This window comes from Helicoverpa armigera, chromosome 6 (genome assembly GCF_030705265.1).
Source record: "Helicoverpa armigera isolate CAAS_96S chromosome 6, ASM3070526v1, whole genome shotgun sequence".
NCBI classification, from domain to species: domain Eukaryota; kingdom Metazoa; phylum Arthropoda; class Insecta; order Lepidoptera; family Noctuidae; genus Helicoverpa; species Helicoverpa armigera.
The window spans coordinates 5722212-5743304 of NC_087125.1; the positions used below are offsets into that span (position 1 = coordinate 5722212).

The 21093-nt window shown below is 34.6% G+C and overlaps 1 protein-coding gene across 3 annotated transcripts in view; it reads left to right on the top strand.

Moving 5' to 3' along the window:
* The window catches only part of LOC110371889 (schwannomin-interacting protein 1 homolog), a 56549-nt gene extending 35797 nt beyond the window's left edge, over positions 1-20752 (top strand). For 2 of the 3 annotated variants that reach the window (XM_021328321.3, XM_021328320.3), the window contains exons 2-12: positions 6645-7041; positions 7121-7281; positions 7534-8585; positions 8986-9104; positions 9598-9695; positions 11316-11442; positions 11993-12196; positions 12524-12696; positions 13012-13152; positions 15178-15311; positions 16290-20752. In XM_021328321.3, coding sequence (XP_021183996.3) covers positions 6651-7041; positions 7121-7281; positions 7534-8585; positions 8986-9104; positions 9598-9695; positions 11316-11442; positions 11993-12196; positions 12524-12696; positions 13012-13152; positions 15178-15311; positions 16290-16371 — 2682 coding nt within the window. In that variant the 5' untranslated portion in view covers positions 6645-6650 and the 3' untranslated portion in view covers positions 16372-20752. The remainder of the gene's footprint in view (positions 1-6644; positions 7042-7120; positions 7282-7533; positions 8586-8985; positions 9105-9597; positions 9696-11315; positions 11443-11992; positions 12197-12523; positions 12697-13011; positions 13153-15177; positions 15312-16289) is intronic. The other variant, XM_021328322.3, reaches the window with a different exon arrangement.
* The last annotated feature ends 341 nt before the right edge of the window (positions 20753-21093 follow it).

Below are 21093 nucleotides of genomic sequence, written 5' to 3' on the forward strand. Positions count from 1 at the left end.
TAGAATACTGTCAGCAACCCCAGCGGGGCCCAACAGGGCCAAGGCCTGCCTGCACGTCGATTCTATAAAATTCGAACAACAACTCGCATTTCACTTCGCTATTCACTCTCACTTCGCATTCGATTCAGAACGACCTTGATTTTGCATTCTGTAAACATCACCTAATCACTTGCGAAGTGAAGTGAGCTCGACATCGACCAATGCTGTGCTAGTGACTTCCCCACTCGACAAAATGTCAACCGAGATTAATCAGTTTTTAATTTTATCAGTTTTGACACAGAATTTTAGCTAAATATGATGTTTTAGTTATAATTTGTTATTGTAAGGAATTTGAGGCGGCTTTTAAGTATAAAATAAACAGAAATCTCTAAATTCGTGCTGTGAATATAATCTATGCTTACCCTACGAAAAAAAATACTGACAGCGCCAATTTGCCTTTCTTGCTGATTTTGAGGAAACCTTATATATTTTTTTACTACGACCGGATTGTTCAGAGCTTCCACTACTTCATTTATGCAACGAGATGCAGACGGTTGCGATAAATAAGTTCTGATGCCCTCTTTGATAACCTTCTGGTAACTGCCACTAGCCAAGAATGATAAAGTACATAGTATCTGTGAAACAATAAATCAATAAAAAATGTAATACCTACTTTATCTGGATTTAGTGAAAACAAAATTGAGACCAATTTGGTTATTTTTATGCTTAAGAGAATACCAATATTATAACTGAAGTACAGAGTCTTTTGAAAACATATCAGCTGGCGGGGAAACCACATAAAGGGAATACTCCTTATTAAGAACTAAGTGTTTTCTTATTATTGTGTGCTTGATTACAATTTTTCAACTATAAACTGTGTCAATACTTACTTTTACACGAGTTGTAAGTCCTTTGCCTCGACGTTTTGTGGGCTTTATCAGGGGCAGTTAATCAGACTCCAGTTGGTCAATTAGCTCCTTTGACAATCTATATATGCTCACATAGTCATCATCGCGAGTTAATAAAGATAAACTACGAATTCTAGCAGATTGTTGACGCTTTTCTAAATTATCTAAAGCATGAGCTTCTTCTAATAAAGATTTAAGCAAAAACATTCTAGCCATCGTTAAAGGTAGGCACTTAATCACTTTAAAACACTTAGAACTTTATTTAAACACTATTTTAAATATAATAGTCTCTAGATCAAGTTGGCAACGGTACCTGAAACAAGATTCTATAAAGGATTTTTCGCGCAGATTTATAACCTCACAAATTTTCACTGACGAAGAAGAGCAAACATTTACAAATTATACATTACATGGTATGTCCAAGCCTCCCTACCATAGGGAGCATTGGACACTTTTGACTTAGTTTATGAAAAAAAAATCGGTAAAAAAACTTTTAAGTTAAACGGTTTTATCTTATGTGCACTGAAAACTAGAAAATAAAAAATAGTTACTTACCTGTCAACCTACGTAGGTGGTCCCGGTCCTATTAGACTAAAATAAAAACGTGGGGCCCATTAACTATTGCTGTAGTACTCTCTTCTAAAGGTATAATAGGTGTGGATTTCATCGACTTACTATAATTGTAACTGGAGATTTTGACAATCAATAATTAATAATAGAAAATACACATACCTTTCATTAGTTTTCTCTTTATAACGATCCGAAACCGCAACAAAATATTTAAGTACTTTTACGAGTGTTTGTTCTTGACAACTCACAGAAATGACAGATAGTCTATGGATGAACACCGTTACCAGTCGGTAACGTAAACTACCCAATAAAAAACAAAACTATGATCAGAAATCAGAATAAAAGGACCCCCTTTATTCTGATTTGATCATGTCTCCCAACTGCCCATCTCTCCCTACCTCCCTATAGATAGACAGATTTTGACAGATCTGTCAAAATCTCGACTTTGATTTAGTTCAACTTGTCAACACGCTCGATAGTGTAGCGCTAGTGTAGTTTGACAATGTCAATCACGAAACTTTAAGGTAGAATTCCGTGGGTCACGATTGTCGCAGCCGCGCGCGACAAAAGTCAACCTATGAAAATGTATGGCACCGCTGCCGAGGGCTGCGACAGTCGCGCGCGGACGTCGAATTTCGTGAGCCGCTCGCGGCCGTACGCTTCTCAACATGGTCTAGCGCTTAATAACATCTATAGAATTTTAGTAAAACCAGAATTAAATTTTTGACAATGCCGCGAGCAGCTTACGAAATTCGTCGGCCGCGCGCGACTGTCACGGGCCTCGACAACGGTGCCATACATTTTCATAGGTTGACTATTGTCGCGTCCACGGAATTCTACCTTTAGATCGAAGTCGAAGTGAGAGTGATGTCGAAGTGAGTTGTGATATTTTATAGAATCGACATGCAGATCCAAAAAGGGCAAAAGCTGAATAAATAAAACCTTTTGTGTGCAAAAGACATACAAAAAGAACACAAGCGCTTGAACACGCTACCGTGAAATGCAAAATGTTTGTGAATGTCCCTATCCCTACTTAGTTAATTGTAAATAAGCATTTGAGTGGAGGATGCCGCACGAGCGTGCCGTTTCTGTTCTACTATCCTAAACAAAGATCGTTACTGCTCAGAAATTAACAATTATAAAGCTGAATTGCTTTATTTAGGCATCTTAACGAGATTGTTACGGGACACAAAAGGCTTCTCGCCTTCATTTGAACGACAAAAATGCTTCATTTCATCTTTTCACGACGCAATTTGAAGTGTAAACAATTAGTTGGCGGGCCCTGAAGTTTTCTCAGTAATGAGATTAGTTTCCGCTTGTAGGCAGGAAATCAATTTGCTGGCATCCAGCCATGCTGATACGCTCCTGAGCTCAGTATTCTATAACAGTCTGCTAAGCTCTTGCATTCCAGTCGGCTTTGTCTGCAGTAATGCAGATACTTACAAAACTTTATAACTTTGAGGTACTAAATATGAGATTTTTTTAGTACTTATAGTATTAAGTCATCATCTGCATCTCATCTGCCTAGCCTTTTCCCAACTATGTTGGGGTCGGCTTCCAGTCTAACCGGATGCAGCTGAGTACCAGGGTTTTACAAGGAGCGACTGCCTATCTGACCTCCTCAACCCAGTTACCTGGGCAACCCAATACCCCTTGGTAAGACTGGTTGTCAGACTTTCTGGCTTCTGACTACCCGTAACGACTACCAAAGATGTTTAAATGGCAGCCGGGACCTACAGTTTATCGTGCCATCCGAAACACGGAAGAACTCGTTATGACAAGATGGTCACCCATCCACGGACCGACCGCGCCAAGCGTTGCTTAACCTTATGATCGATCGATCCGCGCGGCTTTGACTTAGCCACGAGCTCTTCTACTTATAGTATTAAGTCATCTACATATTTTGCATTAGTTCCTATTTGTGTTTTAAACCATAAATACTGGCCGTGATTCCGGGGTAGGGAAACGATAATTGGATTGTTTTCTTCTAGAATTATTTACTTACAGTAACATTTAAGATTCCTAGTCGATGCCAAAATGTTTAGAACTTTTAATACGTATATAATATGGTTTTTGGAACTACGTGCTACAGTTAGGCTCTTATACATTCTTAGAAAATTATTTACGAAGTTTACTCCAATAACATTTTTTTTTCAAATCTAATTAGATCTAGGATCACAAAAGTATAACAATAGGCAAGTACCATAAACGTACAATATCGTAAGTAGGCAGCTTATACCTAATTCTAATCTTAAAATCCAATCCAATTCCACATCAGGCCATAAAAACGTAAGATTATGAGACCGTTAAGAAAAATGATCGTGTTTATATTTGACTGGAATTCTTAAGTGCTATTAGATACTGCGGTTGGTGGCGGACTTAAATTTAATTAAACCTCTCACTTATCTAAGGAGTTCGCTCTCTAGAGACATAAAATGTAAAGTTTTGTGTAAAGACCAATGAGCTGCGGGATAACTGTAGCGCTTTGTGGTAGCTACTTTGTAGTTCTTTTCAACGACTTTTCACGCTATGATGGATTGTATAGATAGATTAAATAACTTTACACTTGTACATTTTCTGCCGTGAGAATTTTCGGCAAATCACGTTAAATCTGCTAAGTTATATCAGATCATTATGTATCTAAAAGTAACCATTTCTTTCTGTCAGTAGTACTTTCATGGTTGGACTAAATAATAGGGGTTAAAGTATGAAATTGCCGATTTGTACTGAAAACCTAAATTGTATTTTTTTTTAATTTTTAACAAACTTATTTAATCAAAATAGTTGCCATTATTATCTATACATTGCGGTCATCTAATAAGAAGGTCATTTATGCCTTTACGATAGAACTCTGAGGATCTAGACTGCACAAACAGTGTGAAAGAATTTTGTTCTGCCTCCTGGGAAGAAACTTCTTGTGACGTAGATAATTGTCCAAATCACAAAAAAAAATGGTCGTCCGTTAGAGCAAGGTCTGGCGAATATGGAGGAAGACGAATAGTTTCCAACTGCAGTTCCTGAAGAGTTAAAACGGTTTATTTTGCTGTATGAGGCCTCGCGTTGTCATGGAGCAATAGCGGTGAAGGTCGATTCATGAGTCGTGGCTGTTTTACTGCTAATTTTTCAACATTATTCGGTGTTCGGCTGGGTATCTGGGTAGTTTGACTAGGATCGGCGTTCACCGTCTCTCTTAATTTCTCGTTAATCACCTGTCAGGCGGTCTTTCTCATGGCTCGTTCTTCAAGTCGAAGTTTCCACCACGAAAGCGTTTAATCCAAAATCGCACGGCGCGTTCTTTAGCAGACACCTCTTCAAATGCAGCATTGATATTGCGGGCTGTTTCTGCCGTTCAATCCCGCGTCGGAACTCATATTCAAAAATTACTCAAATTTTCGCAGTATCCATCTTTCTTGTTTAAGTTGAATAACAAAAACAATTGAACATCGATAATCAAATGTTTCACATTTTTTAAAAGAAAAACATCACAGAAACCACGTGAAAAAAGTTAAATTCGAAAACCTCAAACCATGAAGACTCTATGGCAATTCAAAAACCTACTAGAATAAAACGGCAATTTCATACTTTAACCCCTAATATGTCATGGAGGTAAATAAGGTCACTCGATTCTATACTGATACTGACCTAATTGACAGCGCACTTAAGACGCATGAGAGCACTATCTATAGGTAGCGCGGGCTAGTAATCCAGCTTGATTGAGTTGTAGACGTGGTTGTAGATGAATGGATAGGTACTTAGTAGTTCATTATAAGATAGCATCTCTATAGTGTGCTTTTGAAGTTAACGTTGTGTCTACTAACAATATGAATTAAGTAATGATCTAAATCCGAAATAAAATGTTTATTATATTGTAATCGAAACCAAAGAAAGGTTAGTTAAAGTTACAGTAGAATTAAACACTGAAACTTTTTTGACAGAAAAAAACAAAGCTAGACAAATAAACGACGTTGTTATTGCTATACGAGCAGACAGTTGGCAATCGGTCCAACTCCAGTAATCGTACTTACTACCTAGAATTTCCAGACAGTGCCACGATTCCGCCATCGTCGAATAAACTAGGTGCTTTTTGTTGCCATTACCTTGAAATACAAAGATATATAGCTATGTGTATAGAGTAGATGATATTGCTGCCAAACCATTAGTTACCTACCAATGCGTTACCAAATATCCTATGGATTTTACCTACTTAACTAACCAAAAAAGTGGCCAAAGCCTGACAAAGTGTATATTGCTGTGAAATATATTTCACTTGATCTGGAGATTAGAGGGAAAGCTCTACTACCGTGAAATATGTACATACCAATATAGAATTGCTTGTGTAACTTATTCAATATATTCCTTTAATATTGGAGCATTAGCATATCCATGAATTTTTTTTGTAGTTTTTTCATTTCGGGTCGAGGGAAAGGCTTGCAAAGTTTTCTTCTTATTTAAAAACGCGTGGAAAATGTAAGAAAGCTATGCTTTGTGGTTTTTTCGTAATGTTATGTTATCTTTAGTAAATATGGGTGAGGTCGGCCGGTTTATGAAGTGGGTGCGTGCGGGGTTGGGGTCGAGAGACACGCGGTGTTCAGCCCCCGCCCGCCCCGTGCGCCTCAGCCTTACCGGAACGGCGGGAAAACTCGCTCTCAATATCCGGTACTGATCCGCAATATCACCCGACATAGATTTAGGATATAAAATTCAATGATTATATTATAGCTTTAACGGTTTTAGCTAGATTACACGGTTAGATCGAATTTTTCCGAAAAACTATTTACCTAACCTTTCCCTGACATTTTCTCATAATATCTTGTCAAAGCAAATAGAGGCAATTTTCGCCAGGTGTTCAATGTACACTAGTTAATGGTTTATTTATTCGGAATTGTACCTTTTACTACCTAGGCAAATATCTGTCTAGTTGTACCTAATAACCATTATTATTGTGGCATATTTAGCTCTCTGTTTTACGTCTGTATTAAAAACACAAGGTACATAATTTGAATTGTAGTGAACCTTCGGTAAAAACAATTGCATATTCATGAGTTTACGCCAGTGTTTTATTAGTGAGGCCTTCCTAAATAAAACATTAGACACGTAATCAAATTCTCTAATTTTATTGTGGATGCATTAATTTTATTTAAGTATACAAATTGAAATCAAGATAAGACAATGTATTTATCTTTTCAGGTAACCATGAGGATCAAAGCGACAGACAATGGTAACATTGCTGTATACAACCGGCAGGACGTATCGTCTCAGAGAAATTCCGATAGCAGAACTTGGTTATCTGCGAACAGTACAGAATCCAATTTACGAGAGAATACTACAGATTACTCACAAGTTACGAATTGTAACACAGTTTATAACTCACAAAGGAATTCAGAGACGTTTGAGAATTACTCAACGGGCACGGATACCGGCGCAGACAACGAAGCCTCGGTCTTGAGTTCGGAGCTGGTATGCAACCGGCAATATCGGATTAATAACAGGCAAACTAATACCGTGCAGACGTGCAATACCGTCGACACGGACAATCTGGAGGAAACCACAAAATCCGTCCGAGCTCCTTGCGAAAGTTTCATAAGTAAGTGTAGCGCACCCAGTTGCTACTTCATTTCAACCATCAAATAAAGTTCAGTTTGGATTATTCTCAAATTTTTCAGGTAATACTAATGTATATGCAGAAAATTCGCCAATTGACGAGGAAAGAGTGTTTGAGCATTCTGACACTGATGAGATGTCTGAGAACGGCATCCATCCTGTGCCAAGGGGAATCGTGAATCCAAATTATCCTGGCTTCCAACACTTAGCACACACATTACAGGTAAAGTTTCGTTTACAAAAAGAATCCTTGGAAGTGTTTAAACTTTGCTCGTTACAGCGACACAAAGGAAGCCCCAGTTGTTACTGAATACTGGGCCGGGAACCGTGACTACTTATTTATACGTACATTTGTGTGGGCTTTACCGAGTTCCACATTATTGTGTACTGTACTCCTTCAGATTATATCTTGTTGACATACTTTGCTTTAAGTTGTCTTCATGTTAGTGTTAATTATAAGGTTTTCTTCTTTCAGGATTATTCTTCAAATATTGAAAATTTTTACCATTCAGAAAATGAAATGACTGACGATGACGTGGACATAGAAATTACGGACCTGGCGTACGAACCAGAACCCAATCAAAATGTAACCACGGATTATAAAAATATCAACAACAACAACAACATAAAATCAGATCTCATAAAAACCACATTATTGTCACCACAAACTAAATCTTTTTCACAACAAAATTGTGTAGATAGTCAAAAACAAAATGATATGCCGGACCTTTTAAAAAATGTATCCAAGAATAATAATAACAATGATGAGCAATTAAATTACGATTTGAATTGTACGGATGCAGATATAGAGAATAACTTTCATACAAAAGACATTATTGGTGACTTTAATAAAGAAATTGAGGATGAAATAAAGCATTTACTTAACTACAATATCAATATTCAAGATGACTTAGAGGAATTACGAAAAGATATAAAGGACACATTTGCGAAACCCATTGAAAATACTATCAATAATATAAGCGACGTCGTCAATCACGTCATAAAGAAATTAGTTGAAACGCAGTGTGATGACATTGAAGATAATCTGAAAGTTAGTTTATCCGAGCAGCAAAAGATAGACAAAGAAATTAATGAAATAAATAAAGAAAATGAAAAAAATACTAGAACAGAAATGAGTCTAAACAGGCCTACGTTTTTATTAATAGAAAATAACACCAATGGTAAGATCGCAGACGCTTTTCTGTCGGATGGAAAGGATGAAATAAATATTAATGACTACGACACGGAGAAGTTGAGCCTTAATGTTGAGAATACAATCAAGCAGCTTAGCACCGAGCTTAGAAAGATAATTCCAAAACTAGATGAAATGCGTGAACGCGATAGACTATGGGCGGAAAGCAAAAAGGAAACTGTTATCATAGATGGAAATTCTAATGAGATAGGACACCATTCGAAAGATTATAGTTTACTAAATAGTGTTCACACTCAAGATAAGCCAGAGATTAGTAAAACCAAGCACATTGATAATAATTTCAGTATTAGAAGTAATCCTATACGATCTCCAATGTAAGTGTTTGTTACTTTTTTATTGAATAATTTTCATTATTTTTTCTTGATTCGACTAGGATTAGGTAACTTCTAACTTTCACCAATAAGATGCACTTATTTCAATTCGTTAAGTTATTTAAGCAAGTAAGTTTTAGAAGTTGCAAATCTTTACACAAATGCAAATTATTCATTGCTTGGTGCCACGCTCAGGTTAACGTTTAAAATAGATTTGACGCAGCACGTATAACTCCGATAAATTAAGAAGGGAAGTACACACGACGTGCGTTGGAATTCCTTGTACCAATTTAATTTAGTTGGCCCGCATTGAATTGATAGAATTCTTGCGAATAAGGCGTGGTAGAACCATTTGTTTACTTATGTATTAGTGTTCCTAATCTAAAATGCATTCATACTCCAGTGAACCCAAGGCGGCCAGAGACAAACAAAAAGAAATTACTTCAAGTAAAAACTCTTACCGCACTGCTCAAAGTAAAACTTCCGTCCGTAAAAATGATTGCTCGAAAGATCTAGATTTGGGTAAGTCAGCATTTTTTATGTTTTGTAAACTTAATCTACCTACTACGCACATTTTTTTATGTTTAATACTTGCACTGAAGCGTTATTTTTATACAAAATAATAACTGTACCTACGTATTTACCTACCTACTTGTTATGGCTCCGGCAAGAATGTCCTAATATATAATAATGCCGTTTTTGTACCTCAATGCCTACCCAAAAATAATGGAGAGCTGAAATAAACTAGTTAGGAACGCGTGATTCTCGTCCATCGTCTATACACAGGCCCTTATAATAAGTTTTATAGTAAGTTGTATACTAACTTACGTAGGCTGTTCCAAGTTAGTCTTTCAATCATTTTCTGAAGGACTTATTATGTGTGCTTATAATTTTTCATATTATAGAAATTAGTGTTCGGTTTTTGTGAAGTTTATGTCACAAACCCATGCACACATGACTTTCCTCTGACCGTTATCTATGTATATTTTAATGTTCTTTTTTATGTATTTTACAGGGAGTTTTGACGTGTACAACATAGAAACAGCCCTTCCCAAATTGGATTTGGATGCAATTGAAAATCATTTAAAAGCAGCAAAAGAAGCTGAGAGACGGGTGAGTTTTACTAAAGGAGATATTTTACCTTAAATAAATTCAACAGAGTCGGTCTCTACTATTCTATGTGCTTACAAACATAGCTAGGTACTACACTGCTTTCTTAAAAGCATTCCTTCGTGTTCCTAACTTGTCCTATCCCAACATTGAACGAAATCAATCCAAGTGTACCTGCCGAGGTGTTAACATTTTTCACGGGTTTTAATCATTAGTTAACCAATGGAACGAAATTAGCAATAAAATCACTACATAGGTACCTACTCAAAATAATATAATACTCACTAGAAACAATTACATAAGCGTCCTAAAGAACGCATTAGCTAACCGTATCATAATATAGCGTTGTCTTCAAAAAGTAATGATTCGTTCGTACTTCGTGGGAACAATAAATACAATGAAACTTTAACATCATTTAAAATTCGCGGTGTTAAGTTAACGGTAACCGCACATTCGCGTTTGATCCACGTCTGCCGCAGCCATGTGTAACAGTTAATTATCAATAGGTAGTACGTACAGCTTTCTAAGGTGATTCAGCGGCGCAGCAGGCTGTCAGTCTTTGCTAGATACCAGTTGATTCAAGTGGCAAGTGGTGCTAAGTGCAATATTTAATTACTGTTTTAAATTCATTGTTAATTCAGTGAAGTGATGGCGTCAATGCCTTATTTTGTTAACTCGGAACAAAGACATTATAAAAAAGATACCAGGTTTCTTTTGGATTTGTACACAATTACGTATGATAACCATGAATCTGTTGACAACATCTGTTGCCTCGTAAGTTTTTTACTTTTTTAAAATTATTTTTTGCAGTTTTTGTGTGGCTTAAAAAATCAGGATGTAGAATAAACGGAACATTTCTTGACCTTGTCCTAAATGTCAAAGTGACAGGAATGACAGGACTTCCATTTTTTGTTTACTTCGATTTACAGTTATTGTACAAAGCCATCCGTGCCATATTTTTGCCAAAATAAAGAAGACTGATTAGTATTTAATATGTTTGAAAACTTAGTAACTAACATTCGAAGAAAATTTAGCAAGACGCCTGAAGAAATTCACGAAAGTGTGAAATCAGATACGATAGAAAAATCTGGATTTAAACGAAGTTTACATCTATTCAAGTCAAAGTTGTTTATTAAAACTGATAGTGAAAATATTAATGTAGAAAATTGTGATGATACTGTTTTGAGTCCAAGAGCTATTGGCACAGCAGAGTGTGCCCTGACAGAGATTGAGTGGCCTAGTATTGCCGACAATAACCCTAACATTTTAGAGAAGTTTACAAGAATTGTGACTGTTACTGAGAATGCACCTTTTGATAAAAATGTAAGGCCCTCCGAAATATGGAGAACCATAGTAGTATATTTTCAAACCCTGATCAGAAGTTGCTTGTTCGGTTTGCCCGAGCAAAATACCCTTTGCAATCTTTCTTTGGGATGCAGACAACAGCTATTCAACTTTTTCGATAGTTTTACTATATTAGTGGTGCCTTGCTTTAGGAGTATTCATTCATACATAAAATAGGAATTCTCTACATGAATGGGAAAATTACAAATAAAATGGCATTGTTGATAAATACCACATGGTCTATAAGTCCTTTGTTGTTGAAACTCTTTTCTATTTCAGAAACGCAATGATAGGGAAGAGATCAGGAGGCGACTGGCTATGGGGGCAGAAGCTGATGAGTACTACAGTATGGGCCACACCGACAGGCCAGGGAAGAAACCTAGCCTGCATTCACGACTTCAAAGTGGTAAGCATTTTGTACATAAATACATTTGGGTTCGGTGTGGTATCAGAAGTATATTGTAAATATAAATAACATAGATAACAATGTAAACAATTAGTCAAATAGTTTGTACTGTTTCGTGAACACTAATTAATAATTAATTATCTTGATTACATAGAGATAAACTTTTGAAGTATTAGAAAAATTTCATTATCATTTATCAGTAATAACAAAATATAATATATTTTCTTTTTATGTTTTATTATATGCTATTGGGTTATATGGTGCTAATTAACATGTTGGTTCACATAAAATGCTCTATAAACACAATCTTTTTTAGAACTATCTCTAGTTCATTTTACTTTTAATGGGTACTTTGGGTTGTATTTCATTTACAATTGGCGTTTAGAAAATTTCCAGCTAGTTGCCTAATAAATAACAAGGTTGAAACGATGTAAAAAAAATCTTTGATGAATTTAGGCATACTGCTGGCTTTGCTTATTGTAAATGAAATGCTTTCTGTCTTTCGCAATCATTATGTGTTGTGCTCATACTCTTGTGGTGTCTGGTACAGGGATGAATCTACAAATATGTTTCATGAATGAGACAGCGTCTGACAATGAATCTCAAGCATCAGATATAGAAAAGAATTACAATAATACAAAAAGTTTGTCACGGTCAAGTATTTTTAGCAAGTCCAGCTACAACCATCCGTACCAAACAAGACCGTTATCAGTAAACATCACAAAACATGACAAAATAAGCACTGTGCAGAGTGGTGAGTACGTCCTGTCTATTGTTTTACGTTCGGGTCACGCTGTGTGCCGATAATTGATTTAACACCATTATAGGAGGCTTGTCATTAAACATTTAACTTTCTACTTCTTGGCTTTGCATTCTATTGTGATTGTAAAAATGAAAGTGGTAAGAAGAAAAATGACAAAAGTGCATTAAGTTTCTAAGATATCAAATTGATGTTTGATGCTAGTCATTACTTTCAATAATGATTTTAACAAATTCTTTCTTTGGTAGTGTGCATGTAATTTAACTTTAACCCCAAAACGTTGGTACTTTCTATTTGCAATATAAGTTATTTTGTTTGCAGGTGCAAAACTTCGCCCTACATCCCTTTCATTAAAGACTAAGTCCAGATCATCACATTCTCTGGGGCACATTGAAATAAAAGAGTCTGATTTCTATGTCCTGCAAGCAACTTTACAGACTGAGGCCAGGATTGCACTGGCGCAAGCCAAAGAGATGGCTCGTATACAGATGGAGGTATACAACTATATCTCTTTATTGTTATTATTCATGTACATTTAGTTGTATTAGTGTAGGGCTGTTGACTGCCAAAATATAAGGAGTTTTTAAATAACTGTCTGGAATTTTATCATAATTTTTAATCAGCCCTTCAACAGTCAAAAAATTATTATTTTAAGACTTCTTTGCATGCATTGACAATAAAGCTGTCTAAAAGAAAAGTATTTTTTCACAATTTTTATATATTTTCTTTCATCAATATACTTATTAATGCAGTTAGCAAATATTGGATTATCCATGATAATTCATTCATGATGATGTATCGTATTGCAGCGCGAACGTCGCAGTAGGGCCGTATCCCCGGTGACGGAGATGCTCCGGCGCAGCATGCAGAAGGCGAACGCGCCGCTCGCGCCCGACCGACGCCGCGTCTCCCGACAGCTACTCACTGACATGAACATCGCACAGTTGCAGGTTTGTTTTATCTATTGCAACTTAGACCATTGCTAGATACAGTCTATTTCCTATGGCAGAGAGATGCCACCAAGCAGATATTTTATTTGCCTTGTCCAATATTACACGACAATATTTCTACTTTCTTCTGCTTAATTTATACCTTTCATTTAGGCCCACGTTCACTATCAACATGACAATTGCTTACTGTTTTTTTACTATTATTTTCGTAGTAGACAGTAGTTAAGTATAAGAAAACGGACGCTTCGGTTGTAACCTGGGACTTATGAGTGGTTTTTCTATCGCCTAGCGAGCTAAGATATATGCCACGTTTGCTGATATGCATTTTGCACTTAAGTATTCTGAAAAACAGCAACACATCCATGGACATACAAAAATAAGAAAGTTTTTTAACTAACTTGGCAAAGATTTCAGTCAAAAACAGAATTTATAACTCAATATTTTATTTCCTTGTTAGGTGTAACAGGAAATTTTGGTATGCAGCCAAAATTGCAGGAAAATTAAGTTGTCTGTTTCTTTGATTTACTAATTTAACTAATGCACAAACCTTGAGGTAGTTTTATAAATATCTAGAAAATATTATGACTTGTTTGCTCTTAAGTTATTTAGAATAGATATGTAGGTACATAATGCTTAAGTTATCCCACGCTCATGTCATCACCAAGTTATGAAACTTCAGTTGTTTATGAATACCAATAGCCTCCCACTCGGTTTTTGTTCGGTACATTGCCTTATTGTGTTCAAATGATTAATGTGTGTAGGTAACTTTGCGCTCGCACGCAATCCTAGTATGTCGTTCTAAAAATCAGTTTAGAACAGGTCTAGATTGTTGAAAACTAAATAAACGTGCAATATGATATGATTGCTGGTTTTTACGACGTTTCGGCGCGGCCTTGGAGATCAAGATCGGCTTCGGCGCGTGCTGACTCATGCACAAAGACCATTAATACAATGGACTTATACCGCCACAATGACTATTGTGCTAAGATTTTGTTAGGTGTTTTTGTCGTTTTGCATTAAATTACATAGTATCATGTCGAAATGTTGATCGTAATTTTTGGGTTCAAATGTCATGGTTGTACCAGTTTCTAGAGACGAAAATCTGTCTGTTTAGAGTGTGCCCAATTTTCTCTTATGTAGGCTGTGGTAGTCACGGTATGACCTGTTGACATTTACCAAAAACAAAAAGTATCTTCTTCATGCTTGCTTCATGTGTAAAGAGATAGACACCTTTGCTTTCTTATTTTTATGTAAGTAAACGGCGAATAATGTGCGTCGGGTGTTTTGCTTAATTACCATAAGTAATTGACATGAGATAATAGCAAACTTTTATTTTCAACTTTAATAAACGGGCCTCAAGGTTCAATATTATCTTTAATTTGTTTTTAACAGCATATAATTAATTTTGACACCGCTGCTAGTCTTTATGGTCATAAAGATGAATGCATTAACTTTCCATCAGTACATTGTAATAATACTTTTAAAACATTATATTAAATAGTTTCTTGCATGTTAAGGTAAAAACAAACCTGGAACGAATGCACGACACGATAAATTAAGGATATTATTATTTATAATATTAATTAACAACAAAGTGGTGTTATCGTATTTTAATCACTTCCAAACAACCTCTAGGAGGATGTTTACCTGCACTAGTAGGTATTCAATGCTATACATATTTAGTTTCGAATATATTGATAACACTTTTCGTAATAATAATTCGGTTATATTTGCGACATGTTGTTTTGTTTAAAATACACACATCTAACATAATTTATAAAACTCATTGTTTTTTTCTTTCCCTGCGTCAAATAAAACTTCTTCCCGCTACCGGATAAAAAGTCCTCCTGTCCCTCTTACCCTATATCTCAATGAAACTTTCGCACATAAAATATAAATAAGAAAACGTCATCTATATGCTGGCTCAGTACCTAGGTACCTACTGTAGACGCAAGGGGCAAGTTATTGAATAAGAAAAGTCATGGTCTCTGATTGATTTCATATACTGTGGTATGTTGATTGCAGGTGATAGTGAACGAGCTGCACTCTCAGATTGAGTCGCTGAATGATACGCTGGTGAAGATGCTGATGGCGCGCGACGAGCTCCACATGGGACAAGACTCCATGCTCGTCGATATTGAAGATCTCACGCGCTATTTGTAAGTACTTTATTCACTTTAGAGAAGTATAAGGTATCTTAGACGGATAGATAGTAAGTTTCTCCCGTGCCAACAGGACAAACTTCGTAATGGAAATGTTTTTGTGGCTTTTTTGTTGAAAGTTAAAAAGATTTGTGGAGAAAAAAAACGAGTTAGGTCTCCTATTTGTTAAATTGATTATGTAATACGTTTAGACGAACAGAAATGAGCGTTGAATGCATGCTACCCTTGCTGATGATAAATTTATTTGGTGATTCTACGATTCATTCCTATTTTTTCCTTCGTTGCTTAACTAGGAAGTTAAACAACCGATCGTACTTGACTTAAGAAACCGGATCTTCTTAATAATCTATTTGATCTGCAAGCGAAAGGAAGTTCGATTTATTACCGTTCAATGTATATTGCACATTCTAAGATGACATTCTCTCAAGATATTAAAAACTTTACACATGTTCTACTTTCGACAAATTGGAGGCACCTACGCAATATCAATGAAGCGAGCAGCTATCAAGCTCTTTATGATGACAAATAAAAAGTAAAAGTAGTGCAACTGATGACATCAGGCTGCACAAATAATATTGCACCAAAAAGGCAAAATGTCACGGTCCAATAGCAAGGTTTTCGTCTTATTTTATTATAATTTAGGCGATCTTAGATTTTTACCTTATTTAATTTTAATGTGTTTTTATTAAATATAGATACGATAAATTTAATCTGTGCGATTCAAGTCCCGAAAAGAATGAAATTCCTGAAAATAAGGCAGAAGAGGAAGAAGTTGATGTAATATGAAAAAGAGAAATAAATATTTACTTAGAATAGAAAGTAGAATACAGTTACCTTGTATGTAATGCAATACATTTCGGTAGCTATAGTGTCATCATTCGTAAAATAATAGAAAGTAGTTATAAGTACTACATTAGGTATCATATGAATTTGTTTCTTCAGTATCAAAGTGCTAACTTTTATTAATTTTTCCAGGGGTGTCAAAGAGCAGACTAAGAAAACCAAAGGCACTACTAAAACGGGTATGAGGAGGCTCACATCTTTAGTGCACAAATAAGTACACAATATTTTAATATTAGGCTTATTATAACTGCGAACTATCTATTTAGTAAAGGTGGTCACTAACAACACCAGTGCGTAAGATAGATATTACGACAATGTCCTAACACTTATTCGTACACATTGTTCTATTAAGGCCCAAATTCATCGACAACATAAACGTCAGTTTCTCTAAAACAACAGTTAACTTAAAAAAAAAAAATGTTTATAATGTCGGTGAATTTGGGTCTAAAGTGAGATTGTAAAACAGCGATTGGATATGCGCGTGTCTTTGTAAATACACTACAAATATTCATTGTCATTTCACATAAGTATTGTGACGTTTAAACTATTATTAAGAGTGAAAACGCTTTGTGTATCGAATCGCTCTCGAATGTTTATTACAGAAGTTTTAGACTATGTATCATCTCACTGAACTATATAATTAAAATTACGTTAGTCTGCTAGAAGCGAGGTAATGTTACGGACACAATTTCGAACACTTTATCTAAAATGTCGATAAATATACAAATCTGAGTACTTAAAAACTACTTCAAATTAAGTTGTACACGATCTATCTTCGCACTGTAAATGATATTCCTAAATCCTATAATCGGTGATGTCGTATAATTTTCGTGACAGCAAAGTTAGTTGAAATGTTCAGGGTCGCGGGAGTTCGAGCCGTGTCGCAACTATTGCAAGACTGCTTGAAATGATCGACGTCGCTCAGTAATGCCTGAATTCACTTTAGTGCCAGTGAATTAAGTACCAATTAAAATGAAGTTATTAGAGTCTATTTAAATCCAGCTAAACAGGCAATTCAGTTGATTTATAAATTTACCCAGTGTTTACTATTATTATGCAAGCTGTTAATTTTTATAGGCTGACTTCTAAGGTATAATTCATTCATAGAAAGTGAAGGCCTCCTAAAGCGGAATATTCATCAGAAAAAGTCGAGATTAAGCAGTCATTAGCATACAATTAGGCACACCGCGACCCAATTGTTTAGACTGCATACTCCACAACAGATGTTAGCGCAATATATTTGTATATACTGGTTCTCTCGTTAATAAATTAACTCTGTCACAGTTCCCATTATTTATATATAAATGTGTATATCGGAATTACTGTATATTCAATACATGTCCGCTTTAACTATACATATTAGCCCACCTTAAATATATATTTTACAATTTATTCGCAGATTAGAAAAATATTTTTTCATAATAGTGCTCATTGTTATCTATGAATATAATGTCTATGCCTTCGAAGTGAGTTAGAGGCTAAATTGCGTTATTAGTTGAATTTAATATAGAATAATACTTGAAATTATTTGTATACGATCTGTTGAAATTACAAAAGCAATGCAAATTATGTAATTAATTGTGAAATAAACAAATAAGTTGGTATTATATAAACAGTTATATAACTAAAACAATGCAATTATATGTTACTTTAAAACGCATTATCTCGCATCGAAGGCGTAGATGATAAGTTTTTATATACCTACTACTAGTATACTCACAATATATACAGGTAGGCATGTAGAGTGCACATGCCGTCGATCATCGTGATCTTATCGGAGGCTTGTAATGAATGTAGTTTACATACTAAGCAACTAACGGGATGCAAATCGAACGACCAGTGATTACCTCGTCAATACCTTTGTAATTTACTACCTAACAACACTGTATTCATATTTCATTAATATTCAATATCTATTCACTTTTTATCAAGACTCGTATTTCTACGCTAATTCTTGGTTATGATATTTAATTTTGTAACTATTTACTTACTTGTATGAATAACTTTAAACAGGGTTTGAATTTCTTAGATAATATTTAAAACCTGTGTACTAAAATTATAAACTTTACTATTATAAAATGGTACTTATTTATATTCGAGATATAATTCATACTGAAACATGACATTACTGACATTTTAAATAACTGTTATGTTAGGTAGTAATTTAATGACATTTGTATTCCCGAAGGTATTATTAGCTGACTGGTAATTTATTCTGTAACAACAACTACGTTTAACTGGTAAAATACTAATTATTAGCATTATTTTCGCATTTGAAAATGGTCAAGACTTTAAAAAAAAACACGCTTTTATAAAACTTGAATCATAAAACCGATCTGGTAAAAAATACACGTTTATTAGGGCCCAAAATATTGCTAATAATTACAATTTTCCTGGAATAGTTTCACCAATCAGCAAATAGATTAACTATGGATCTTTCTTGCCTTAACCAAATAATCTCGCTAAGCTCTAAGCAATACGTCGGTGATACATAAACATATTCATACTTCTTAAATTAATAAAATGTTAATTAGTTATTTACTCGTACCGTTATATGCCTGAGTATTTTCCAAACATATTAAATGTGTAAAGTATACACAATAAAGTGTGTATAAAGCGATAATTTTCCTTCATTCAGCGCGCAATTCCGATCATGACGCCATTATATAAGAAACAAAATGGCGTCACGAAATGTCAAAATAATTTATAAATTTTTATCAGATAATGTTGTAAAAGTTATGAGTTGTATTTCTAAATATTCTTTACTACTCTAAGCTTATGATGAAATTAGTGAAATTGAGGATAACTGAAAATACTCAAGCTTATAAAGGGTAAAATCTAATAGGTACTGACTGGAAAGACACCAATGTTATCAGTTATTCAAGTATGTATTATATTGTTCACTAAATTAAATCAAGGTGGTATTAATATCATAAGTTACTTCGTCGTGGTTTTATAGCTCATTTATAATGTTTCAATTCATGTATTCTATTGTTTATAACTTGAGATCTCGAGTGTTATTCCTACTATTGTGTACCTCTTGATATTAAGTATCTTTCTTACTTTTTTATGTAGTTTAATAACTATATAATTATGTGTTATTGGGCATAGTTGGCTTCTGAGCCTTTAGAATCCGATCATAAACGGTTTTCAAGGTCTTAGAAGTAATTATGAATTATATTATGCCTAATATAGTTTTTGCTGTGCTAGATTTAGTTACCATTATTGTTAGTTATGTATTATTTTGTGCTTAAATCTAAGATTTTTTTTCTGTATTGAAGGTTTGGCATATGCTATCATTTACATTACGAAGTTCCGATTTTATTCATATAAATAACAATAATTCGTCACTTTCATCTTCATCGGTAAATAATATGTCACGAATTAGGTGATCAGATATTATTTCCTTTTCAAAAATATACTTCTTACAGTCTTTCAAAATGAGTGTGTAAATGATAGTTTTTGAAACCCTTACAAGACATTATGTTAACAATGTACCTTTCTCCTATCTCTCTAAATTGTTTACTACAAGCATAGTAAGCGCATTTATTTACCCAAATGTTATTCACTAGGTTAATCAAAGTTTAAATTTACCCATCAATTTATTACATGTATCTATCAATATAATGTTGGAAATAAGTATAGCATTACAAATTATTACGCAAATGTGCACCTTAGCCGCACTCCAACGTAGGATAAAATGTTCCGTAAATTATTGAATAATACAGCTATAGTTTACATTATGTATTGGAATATATTTTTATAAAGTAACGGACGAGGCACCAACAAGGTGAATTTGACAGGCCGCCATTACCGATACGCTTTTGTCCATCACAAAGTGGTATTCTTTAATTACTTACTCTAGGTTACTACATTTTTACGAGCATCCGACACAGGTGCAATTGTACGCATTCAAAACATTAATACAATGTATTCATCCTGTTTGTAAATGTTATTCTGATAATCTTTGCTAAAACCTGATTATTATGACAATTTTACGACTCATTATAAGTGTGTAAAAGGCTCCATTGATGGTAAATAACTGTAAAATATAATTGAATATTCGTCGTTTCATCGAGGATACCATTTCATTTATAACTTGCTCCATTACTGAATGGCAACAAGTAAAATCATTTTCATACAAAAATGTAATAAAAATTAAGCGACGAGCTATAATTTTGTTAATCTGAGGACGGCTAACGTTACAAGCTGAGTGTTCCATACCATAGATCAACGTGCGATAGTTTCCAACATTTTTGATATGGCAACTTGTAAAATTGAACTCATAATTTTTTCAGTGATTGAAGTTACAGGGAGTTTATATACCAAGTGAATAAAAAAACAGAGCTTTCAACTGCATACTTTGTGAAAATTGTAAACAATTTGACTTATGATTAATTCGATAAAGTTATTAAGGTAACTGTATAATTGTTTTTCCTTTGTTATTCGATATATTTTCGTGGTGTTGGTGTGGCACAGTAGGTCTGTACCGACGTTCGTGGTAAGATACAAGAATGCTTGGCGTGCTTATTGTCAACTCTTACCGACATGTGATAAATATTATTGAATATTCTAAATAAACGGGAAAGTGTTAATTGAGTTTTATTTCGCCTTTATTCTTACTGGACCTTTACAGAGTAAACCTTTCGAATCCTTTCCATTTCCTTTAGAATTCATTTATATGCAGTTACTTTCAGGGCAAACAGCTTTCTATCAGTAAAATAATATATTTAGATTGACCTGAGTCTAAAAGTTCAGGATTATAGTTATAAACTAACAAGGTATTTGCTGAAAGCGATGCTGAAACTGAATTATAAATATTGTAATTATAAGGTTAGGAAATCTGCAGGCATATAAGTAAAGATTTATTATCCGTCAAGATAGTTTTTTCTGAACTTAGATACCCACCAACTGGCTATACAACCATATTATAAGA